This window comes from Lepeophtheirus salmonis, chromosome 8, assembly GCF_016086655.4.
Source record: "Lepeophtheirus salmonis chromosome 8, UVic_Lsal_1.4, whole genome shotgun sequence".
NCBI classification, from domain to species: domain Eukaryota; kingdom Metazoa; phylum Arthropoda; class Copepoda; order Siphonostomatoida; family Caligidae; genus Lepeophtheirus; species Lepeophtheirus salmonis.
Genome location: NC_052138.2, coordinates 16,298,559 through 16,309,575, shown reverse-complemented (window position 1 = coordinate 16,309,575; position 11,017 = coordinate 16,298,559). Strand labels below are relative to the sequence as shown.

At 37.0% G+C, this 11,017-nt stretch overlaps 2 protein-coding genes across 3 annotated transcripts; both read left to right on the top strand.

The window, feature by feature from the left end:
- The first annotated feature begins 49 nt into the window (after positions 1-49).
- On the top strand, positions 50-6,159 carry LOC121122391 (ATP-dependent helicase brm). 2 transcript variants are annotated; one of them, XM_040717366.2, is made up of 6 exons: positions 50-2,783; positions 2,841-3,174; positions 3,253-3,662; positions 3,720-4,779; positions 4,838-5,218; positions 5,282-6,159. In XM_040717366.2, exons 1-6 carry the CDS (start codon positions 961-963, stop codon positions 5,729-5,731), a joined length of 4,458 nt encoding a protein of 1,485 aa, XP_040573300.1. In that variant the 5' UTR covers positions 50-960; the 3' UTR covers positions 5,732-6,159. The 2 variants fall into 2 exon arrangements, with proteins under 2 accessions (XP_040573300.1, XP_040573299.1); XM_040717365.2 differs by having other exon boundaries at positions 4,838-5,224.
- A 2,217-nt stretch (positions 6,160-8,376) lies between these two features.
- On the top strand, positions 8,377-10,850 carry eIF2Bepsilon (eukaryotic translation initiation factor 2B subunit epsilon). Its single transcript, XM_040717676.2, is given in 5 exon segments — positions 8,377-8,715; positions 8,717-8,914; positions 8,983-9,154; positions 9,222-10,131; positions 10,193-10,850. Coding segments are annotated over 5 exon segments (1,980 nt in total). The 5' UTR covers positions 8,377-8,506; the 3' UTR covers positions 10,684-10,850.
- Positions 10,851-11,017: the final 167 nt, after the last annotated feature.

Below are 11,017 nucleotides of genomic sequence, written 5' to 3'. Positions count from 1 at the left end.
GGCTGTGTCAAGACGACGGAAAGGGAGAAAAAGGTTCTACACGGGGCTTTTCTCCCATTATTATTGCTATTATGTGCTCATCCTTTCCTGGGCTTTCTTTTTTCCTGATGAATGTATTGAAGTACCTAATACAGACTGTACACACTACTAGGTCTGCTTTAAGGGTAAAATATATATAACCACTTGCAAGCGGTTGGTTTTTCTACGGGCAAAATCAATATTTGATAAAAACCAAGCAAGATTTGACCTATTTGATAATAATGAAACATTCTTGAGTTGTGTAGAAATGACTCTTATTTAATTATAAGTAGCCATTTCGACTAAACAAAACTAAGAATTATATCAACCACGAACTTTGGGGATGTGCTCGTTAATTCTAGTTCCAACTATTGCCCCTTGCAGCGTATGCCATATTAATTCATAAATCATATTTCATAATAGAAGAATGATCAAAAAGAGAATTGAGGAGTTGAGTGAGTATGCTGTATTTCAGTTGTATAAAGAGAGAGAGAGAGAGAGAAAAGAAAAGAACTTCTCAAATAGATATACACTCGTAACAGGGCTTGCGTGTCTCTTTGTCCATTTGATGTGTGTTTGTTTGATAAAGCTGCTGTGGAGTTAGCTGTTAGTTGAGTTCGTGTTGTTGTACAAGTTATTTTCTAGGTAGCTATTGACGCCGCTGCTGCTGTTTGTTCTTAGCCTGCTATTACAAGCAGCAGCTTGTTAGTCGGCAGGAGTTGGACTCTTTTTCTCTCTTTTTGTATTAATTATTATATTATAGACAGCATAGTTTGGAAAACTCAGAACTAATAAACTGTGAGAAAAGGAGGTTTTCCTAGGAAGAATGTGAAAGAAGCGGTTGGAGTTTGATGATCGTGGAAGCTTGGATTTGGAAAGACAGAGTAACTACTAACTAAGGGAGAACCGGATGGCTTTGTTGTAAAAGTGCGTTAGTAGTAAATGGGCTCCACATCCGGAGACGTACATTATCCTTCTTACCAGCCATTGCCAAGAAGTGGGACTCCCTGCTACACTGGATCTGAAGAGGGGCCCACGGAGCTTGAGAAACTTCAGAATTCCGTGAATCAAATGGAAGAGCGTGGAATGCAAGGAGACCCCCGCTATAGTCGTCACCTCCCCCACTCACCCAACATGAGTAACATGGGTGTGCCGGTGCGTCATCCCCAATACCCAGGATACGGAGAAGGAGACGCAAAAGGACAAGGCAGTCCTTGGATGGGCAATCAAATGTTGCAGCTCAAGGCGCAGATCACGGCCTATCGTTATTTGGCTCGAAATCACATCGTTCCTCCCAACATCGCACTCGCTGCTCACGGAAAAAGGGACATGACTGGAAACATTCCCCAGAACCAAACCAATTCACATCTCTATAACACAAACATCCCGCCAAACCCTAACAGTCCCAACAACACTCCAAACTCGGGACCCCCCAATAGTAGCAGTCCTAATCCCAACGGTCCCAGTGCTCCCAATACCAACAATGGTCCCAATGCAAACTCTCGAATGGCTCCTCATTCCTTCAACATGAATCACTCTCCTTCCTCTAGGCCACAGGGCCCGAGTACGCTTAACAGTGGGGGAATGCCCTCTTCGACCAACGCAAATGCCCCTCCTGCTGCTCCAACTCATCAGGGACCTATACTCACAAGCAAGTCTAGCCGTATTACGTCTGTACCTAAACCATCTGGAATTGACCCTGTCTCCCTTCTCAATGAAAGAGAAAACAGGCTAGCTGCTAAAGTTGCTAGTAGGATTGACGAGCTCAGCAATTTGCCTGGTACTATCGAAGATGATACACGTATGAAGGCAGAGATTGAGTTGAGAGCCTTACGTTTATTGAACTTTCAAAGAAAGTTGAGAGCTGAATTTGTTGCATGTACTAATAGGGACTCTACATTAGAGACAGCAATTAATTTTAAAGCTTACAAGCGTACAAAAAGGCAAGGTCTGAGAGAAGCAAGAGCCACGGAGAAGTTGGAAAAGCAGCTGCGTCTGGAAGCCGAAAGAAAAAGAAGGCAAAGGCATCAAGAATATTTGAATGCTGTTTTAGCACACGCCAGGGAGTTTCAGAATTTCCATAAAAATAATCAAACTAAGGTTCAGAAACTCAACAAATCAATACTCGTGTGGCATCTAAATGCGGAGAGGGAACAAAAAAAAGAAGCCGAAAGACTTGAAAAAGAGCGTTTACGAGCTTTAATGGCGGAAGATGAAGACGCTTACCGAAAACTGATTGATCAAAAGAAAGACAAGCGATTGGCATTCTTATTGAGTCAAACGGATGAATATATCAATCAACTCACTGATATGGTGAAGCAACATAAGAAGGATCAGAAGAAATTAAAACGAGAAGCCAAAAAGAAACAAAAACAAGAAGAGATGTTGGGAATTTTGGATGATAATTCTCAGGCCTCGGATATCAGAATACCTGTTAAAGAAATATCATCTGGTAAAATTTTGAGAGGAGAAGAGGCACCTCTAGCCTCTGAATTAGAATCCTGGTTGGAAAAAAATTTAGACTATGTTGAAGTTCCCAGAGATGAAGACTCTGAAGATGATTCGGATGACGATAATGATAAAATTAAGGAGGATGGCTCAATCACAGCTGAAGATGTGATTGAGAAAGCAAAAAAAGAAGACGATGATGCTGTTGGAGCTCTTCAAGAGGACTATTACTCCATTGCTCACACTGTAACAGAGGAGATTCATGAACAACCGGCTATACTCATTGGAGGAACTTTAAAAGAATATCAAGTCAAAGGGTATTTATGACTCTTCTATACTCGATGATTTTATTTTGTTATTGTTTTTAAATATAGGCTTGAATGGCTTGTGTCACTGTACAATAATAGTCTTAATGGCATTTTAGCCGATGAGATGGGTCTTGGAAAGACTATTCAAACAATTGCACTCATTACTTACTTAATGGAAAAGAAGAAAAACATGGGCCCTTACTTAATCATCGTGCCTCTATCCACATTGTCTAATTGGATATTAGAATTTGGTAAATGGGCTCCGTCTGTACAAATTGTTCCATATAAAGGATCTCCTGGCTCACGTAGGAAGGCTCAGAGTCAAATGCGTGCAACTAAATTTAACGTTCTTGTAACTACTTATGAATATGTAATTCGAGATAAGTCAGTGTTAGCTAAGGTAACTACAATTCGTCTTCAATTTTTATAATATTTTTTTGATGTATAATTAATTAAAATTATCATTACCTATTTATAGATTCGCTGGAAGTATATGATCATTGATGAAGGGCATCGTATGAAAAATCACCATTGCAAGCTAACGCAGATTTTAAATACCTATTATACTTCAAACAATAGATTATTATTAACCGGGACTCCTTTGCAAAATAAACTTCCAGAGTTGTGGGCTTTATTGAACTTTTTGCTACCCTCCATCTTTAAAGCTTGTAATACATTTGAGCAATGGTTCAATGCTCCATTTGCAGTGACTGGTGAAAAAGTTGAATTAAATGAAGAAGAAACTATTCTTATTATTCGAAGACTTCATAAAGTCCTCAGGCCCTTCCTTCTTCGTCGGTTAAAAAAAGATGTTGAATCTCAATTACCTGATAAAGTGGAATATATTGTAAAGTGTGAAATGTCTGCTCTACAGCGTGTTATTTATTCGTAAGTATTTAAACATTATTCGGTCATCAATTGTTGATTATTTAAACTTTTATACAGGCAAATGGCGGAAACTGGAGTACTCATTACAGAAGACAGGAGAGATCGAAAAGGAAATTCTGGAACAAAAGCTCTAATGAATACAATTATGCAACTTAGGAAACTCTGCAACCATCCTTTTATGTTTCAAAAACTCGAAGAAGCTTATGCTAAACATACTGGACTTCCCACAAATATCGTGACAGGTCCAGATTTGTATCGCTCTTCTGGGAAATTTGAACTTATTGATAGAATTCTTCCAAAGCTGAAAAAATCAGGCCATAGAGTCCTTATGTTTTGCCAAATGACTCAGTGTATGACAATTATTGAGGATTATTTTAACTTCAGAGGTTTCAAGTTTCTCCGTCTCGATGGAACTACAAAGTCTGAAGAGAGGGGTGAAATGTTGGCGACGTTCAATGAGAAAAATTCAGAGTATTTTATTTTCCTTCTTTCAACGAGAGCTGGCGGATTAGGTTTAAATCTACAAACCGCTGATACTGTCATCATTTTTGACTCTGACTGGAATCCCCATCAGGATCTACAAGCTCAAGATCGAGCCCATCGTATTGGCCAAAAGAATGAAGTGAGAGTTCTTAGACTAATGACTGTAAATTCTGTTGAAGAGAGAATTTTGGCTGCTGCACGTTATAAATTAAACATGGATGAGAAAGTTATCCAAGCCGGAATGTTTAACAATAGATCCACAGGATCTGAGAGAAGAGAGCTCCTTCAAAGTATTCTAAGAGCTGATGAAGCCGATGAAGAAGAAGAGAATGAAGCTCCAGATGATGAGGTAGTCAATCAAATGATTGCCAGAACAGAAGACGAATTTGAATTGTATCAGAAAATGGACATTGACCGGCGACGTGAGGAAGCTGCTGCAGGAAATCAACGAAAGGCAAGGTTAATAGAGGAGACTGAACTTCCTCCCTTTTTATTAAATCAAGTGGATGAGGAAGAATCAGAGACGCCTGTTGTCCCTGAACCCAATTTAGATCTCGGAAGAAGAAGTCGAACCAAGAAAGATAAGAATTATGACGATCAGTTGTCAGATAAAGATTGGCTCAAAGTGATCGGGGTAAGGAGGATAGTGTTGTTGGATGGGATTGTGGTTTCATTTCAGGTTTATTTTTTAGGTTGAAGATGAAGACTTTGAAGAGGAAGAAGATGAGAATGAGATGTCCCTCAAGAAATTTGCTAAAAGGGGTAAGAGGAAGCGTCGTGATGATGATGAAAGCTCCATTCAGCAGGGTAAAAGTGGTGGCGGTGGTGGTAACAATAGGAGGAAGAAAAGAGGAGGTGGAGCAGTGACTCCAACTTCATCATCATCCGAACAAAAATATATTCAGAAGAAAATGAAAAAGCTGATGGATATTGTTATCAAATACCAGGACCAAGATCAAAGAGTGTTGAGTGATCCATTTATCAAGCTTCCCTCTCGAAAGGAACTACCAGACTACTACGAAATCATTCGGCGCCCAGTTGATATATCTAAAATTTTACAAAAGATTGAAGATGTAAAGGTAATTTAAACTGTTGAAAAGGATGTTTGTTCATGAAAATGTTTTTTCTATTTATAGTATGAAAATTTGGATGCACTAGAAAAGGACTTTATGCTTCTTTGCACCAACACTCAAAAGTACAACGAGGATGGATCCCTCATTTATGAGGATTCAATTGTACTTCGCTCTGTCTTTACAAATGCTAGAGAAAGACTAGAACTAGAAACCGACGACGAAGAAGAAATCAAAAACACGGACGAAGATACTCAAAGCTTTGATTCTCCTTTGAACAATTCAGGAAACTCAAAATCTGCGGAAGGGAATCAAGGGAATAGCAACAACGAGGATCAGGATGCAATGGAAGATGACGATGAAGAGGATGATGAAGAGTATATTGTTTCCAGGAGTGCTTCGAAAAAGAAGAAAAAAGACAAAGACTCGGCAGGAACTCCTGCAGCTAAGGCAAAAAAGAAAAAATCCAAGAAGAGCAATTACTCTGATGAGGATGAGGAGTTCGACGATATATAGAAATTGGGAGTCGTGTATTTTATGAATATACCTCTCTTTCTCTCATCTACTCCTCTTCCTAGTCATTTGTAAAAAGAACAATTATTGGTGGTGAATTTGCATTTTCTATCGGGGGATTTTGTTTACTAGTATTAAGACATTCTTATTTTGTGTGTTTGTATCCCTTGTCAATGTTGAAAAAAATCAGATACATTAATTTTTCCTTTTTTATATATGAAAAAGAAAAAATCATTTTGATTCAATTTGATTACTAATATTATTTGGTATATGGACATTAATATTGTTATTTATTAGTTACATACCGCAAACACTTATTCTCAAAATATCACGGTATATTTTAAAAAAATGAAAAAAAAGTTTTTCATTCAATAAACACAAGATGCATGAAAAAAAGTACTCAATAAAAAGAAAATCCGATGTCGCATTTACATATTTGTTTTAAGGTTTTATAAAAAGAAAAAAAATCGAAGTTAATTAGAATAACAGACCTCAAGAAAAAAAACCAATCAATCACTGACAAGTCAATTTTGATGCTTTTACACATGAAAGTCTATTGTGAGGTTTATTTAATTAAGAACAAAAATGAATAAGAGTGTAGATCTTCTACATAGTGATTTTATTTAATAAAATAAGGACATCATATTTGCGTTAATATATTAATAAATTGATTTTTATGAGGGGTGAATAAACAGTAAAATGACGACTTTTGGAGTGAGCTCCAGGGTGATGATGATGATCAACGGACTCAGCTCCTACTTCCGTTGTGGGATTTGTGACTAGAGTTGTACTTTTTATTCTTCTGTGAAGGGGCCAAAGAAGGGGAAGATGACTCTGACTTGAGCTGTTGAAGCTCGTGATTTTTTATATCTAATTCTGTTCTCATATCACGAAGTCGATCGCGCAATTGATCAACTGAAATTCGACAAGCCTCTTTTAATGACTCAAATTGTCCTTTTACGAATTGAAGATCCTTTTCCAATAAAAGGATCTTTCCAGAATTGACTTCATTTTTTGAAGTGAACTGGGATTGTAGGTCCCTCAGTTCCAATTCTAGCTCCAGTCTTTTTCTTTCAGAAGATTCTAACTTCAAAACTGAGTCTTCATAGTTTGAACGTAGATTGAAGAGCTCCTGAACTTTTTCTTCGAAAAGGTTCAAATAACGGGATCGTATGGACTCCTTCGTCTCTTCATTCGTTACATTCATTTCCTCTAAACGGGCATTCATTTCCACCTGCATCTCAGACATTTGATTCTCATAAAATGACACTTTTTCCACAAGTTGAGTGTCTTTTTCAGTTAGACTTGATTGCAATCCCTGAATCTGTTCTTTGAGGTACTCAATCTCTACAAGCCCCTGATTTTTTTCCTCAATAACCTTGCTCAATTTAGTCTCAACCACTTTTTTCCCTTCACGAAGAGCTCTTAAAATATCATTAATGTCACAGTATTCATCAATAGCCTTGTTTTTCTCATCTGAGCGAGACTGAAGCTCAGCTCTACAATTCTCAAGCTCATTTTCAAGTACTAGGACCTGACGCAGAACATTGATTTTTTCAGTTTCGTAGCGTTGAAATCTCTCCATGAATTCCTGTCGCTCCACATCCTTGGCAACTATTTCGTGATTTTTGTCTTCTAACAGAGATTCAAGCTCATTCAATCTCAGATTCAAATCCCCAAGTTTAGATTGAAGTTCGACTCGATCTGACACTAGGAAATGATAGTCTTCTTTTATGGGGCTCTTTAAACTCTCCTGGAAACTCTCCTTCTCAAGCTTCATTCGTTCCAGTTCGCTCAAGATCTCTGCCTTTTGACTCTCCAGCTCCGAGAGTCGAGATGAATAATTAGGAATCTGCATAGGAGAACTCTGGTTCTTCGTCGTCTCCTCCAGCAAATCCTGGAGGATCCCATCCACTGAATGTAAACATTGGCGAAGCCCCTCCAAAGAATGAGTCTCCTCTTCTCCTTGCGGTGACATTCCCAAGCATTCACTTCCTAATTAATTAATTGTCTATTGAAGAAAACTGAAAATAGAGGAGTAGGAGAAACCAAACTTAAAACTATGATGACTAAAGAGTAGGACACTGCTATGTACTAACTAATAACAAAAAAAAAATACTCTGGCACATTTAAAAAAAAAAACACTATAAACAGGGACACTCTTACTACTAGACCTTTTCTTTCACATAATATTACATTACATTAAGTGGAAATCTTTTTAAAAAGGGACCCACAAATAATATCTATAAAGAGGGTAGATTCTACGCTCTTCGATCGAACAAAATGAGAGAGGCCTAAAACATAGGGTCAAATCAATCAACTAGACCTTTTCTTTCACATAATATTACATTAAGTGGAAATCTTTTTAAAAAGGGACCCACAAATAATATCTATAAAGAGGGTAGATTCTACGCTCTTCGATCGAACAAAATGAGAGAGGCTTAAAACATAGGGTCAAATCAATGGAAGATATCTTTTCTAGTCTGCCTTTACTTTTAGCAGGTTGGGAATTAAGGAAAGAGTATCATTTATGTAGTTACATATTAGTACGAAGTTAAGAGTGTTTATTACTGCACGTCCAGGGTGTTCTGAACCTCAATTATAATACGTCATATAAATAAACAAAAATGAACGATGTAAATCTTTAATTTTATCTGTTTACTAGTATCTACATGCCATCATAATTCTGTTCATAGATAGATCATAAATGTCAACTTAGTAGACATAACATAGCAATTACTAATTACTCATTCATAGCATTAATTAAGAATAAGCATCATGGTACAGAAAGGAACAAAGTCCAATGTGGATTTACAGCTTGAAGAGTCGCTCCAGGCTGTGATTATAGCGGATTCCTTCTCCAATAACTTTGGTCCCCTCACTTCCGACACACCAAAATGCCTACTCACATTGGTAGATCGTCCTATTCTGGACTTTACTCTGGAATGCCTTCGAAATGCTGGGATTGAGGATATCATATTGTACTGTACGAAGAATGTCAAAAAAAATGAAGGAATATGTATCTGGAAAATCAGACATTACACCCATTTTCAACGAAGACTGCCTCTCATTCGGTGATGCTATGAGGGATCTAGATGGAAAAAGTCTCCTCAGGCAAAGCTTTGTTCTAATGAGTGGTGACACTGTTGCAAATATACATCTTCTTCCTATTTACCTACAGCATAAGTAAATTTCGTACATTTTGTAGGACTTCCGTTCTCACCATATTTCTTTCTCTCTCATTTATTCTTTAGAAAGAGGTGTAGTGAGGATAAGAACAACGTTATGACTCTTGTATTCAAAAGGATAAAGCCTGGTCACCATGTACGCTCTCAAGAAGAAGAAGTTGTTTTGGCTCTACGTGAAGAAGACAAAAGGATTTTGCACTATGTCAAAGGTCCACAAAAGACAATTGATTTCCCATTGGTAGGATCCAAGTCTACTTTCTTTTTTTTTAAATTTTATTTGCTAAATATTTTATTTTCTACTACAGGTGGATCTCTTAGACAGCTCTGAGGCATTTGAGATATCTTACGATTTAATTGATCCTGGAATTGCAATTTGTAGCCCTGCCATTCCTCCATTGTTTTCAGATCATTTCGACTGCCAAACTCTTGAAGGGTTTATTAAGGGTATTCTTCAAAATGATCTTATCGATAGTACAATTTATTGTCATGAAATCACGGATGGGTATGCAGCCAAGGCTAGCAATCTGAAGACGTACTTGGCCTTATCACAAGATGTTTTAAATAGATGGTTGTATCCCATTGTCCCTGATTTTCATTCATATTCCTACTTGAGGCATAACATTTACCGTGGTAACAATGTTATTCTTCAAAAAGGATCCACGTTAGAAGAGGACGTTATCCTTGGAAAAGGCGTGGTCATTGGACAAAATTCAACTCTCACTAGATGTTGCATCGGAAATGGAGTTGAAATTGGAAAGAATGTGGTTATGGTTAACACTATTATTCATGAAAACGCAGTGATCGGAGACAATTGTGATTTTAATGGCTGTGTTGTTGGTGCTGGATCTCATGTACGGTCTAGTGTCAAGGTCGAAGGACAATGTGTACTTGGACCATGCACTGATATCGCAGAAAATGTCTTTATACCTTCGGGAACATTTTTATCTTATAAGGCCATTGATGATGACTTTTCTGATGATGAGGGAACAGACAAAAAAGAATCTTCCAAATTTGGATCCAAAGCATTCATTCTTGGACTGACAGAAGATGATTCAGAGACTGAAGATGAACAGAAAATAGGAGATATGTGGGGTCTTTCTCTCATTTCTGATGAGGATGTGTCTGATTCTTCTAGTGATGAAGATTCTGTAGAGTCCGAATTTTTAGATGATCAAGATGATAATTTCCTAAATGAGGATGAATATAACTTTGAATGTAAGTATTCAGGAAGTATTATGCATTCTATTCTCACTAATAAATTCTTCTTTTTCAACAGTATTTAAGAGTGAAGTATTGGAGTCCCTAACTCGTGGAGCGGAAGAAGGAATTAAATCAGATAATCTTATATTAGAAATAAACTCTTCTAAGCATGCTTATAATATTTCATTGGGTCAAGTGAATCAGTGCATTGTTAATTCCATACTTGACCTTAACTTGGATTCTGAATTAAATGGACCTAAACTCTTGGCTCTCATCAAGAAGACATTCACTTCCTTTAGGACCATCCTTGAAAAATATATCAAATCTCCTACTTCTCAATTAGATTGTCTTAAAACTCTGGAAACTTTCACCCTTGAACATGATAAAGAGTATTTACCTATTGTAACCAAGATTGTGCATTTCTTCTATGAGGAAGACATTGCATCTTCAGATGCCATTTTCTCGTGGTATAAAACCATTAAGGATGACAATTTGAAGAAAAAAATGATACCTTTGATTTCATGGCTTGAAGAAACAGACTCTGACGAAGATGAAGAGAGTGATTGAACAAATGTTGATTCGGACAACATATTATTAATTGAATAAATAAGCATAATATTCATTTTCATATCATGCTGTTCAAATAAGATTTTTTATAACCCTTCCATGTATGTATGTGTTTCTTTTTTCAATGATATCTCATTAAATTTATTTTTCAAACATTCTAAAAAAAATTACTCTTTCTCATCTCTCAGTTATTACGTGGCTATGATACTTTACATATTACTCAACAAGGAATTACCTATTTTTGTGTGTACATGACTATTAGGGAGCACATGATTATGTGATAGATTTACATATATAAACATATCTATGTATAATATAATGTAATCAACCACTA

Coding starts and splice junctions, on each gene's coding strand:
- LOC121122391 (XM_040717365.2), top strand. CDS start 961: ATGGGCTCCACATCCGGAGACGTACATTATCCTTCTTACCAGCCATTG. Junction 2,784..2,840: donor AAAGAATATCAAGTCAAAGG/GTATTTATGACT, acceptor TTTTAAATATAG/GCTTGAATGGCTTGTGTCAC. Junction 4,780..4,837: donor ATTGGCTCAAAGTGATCGGG/GTAAGGAGGATA, acceptor TTTATTTTTTAG/GTTGAAGATGAAGACTTTGA.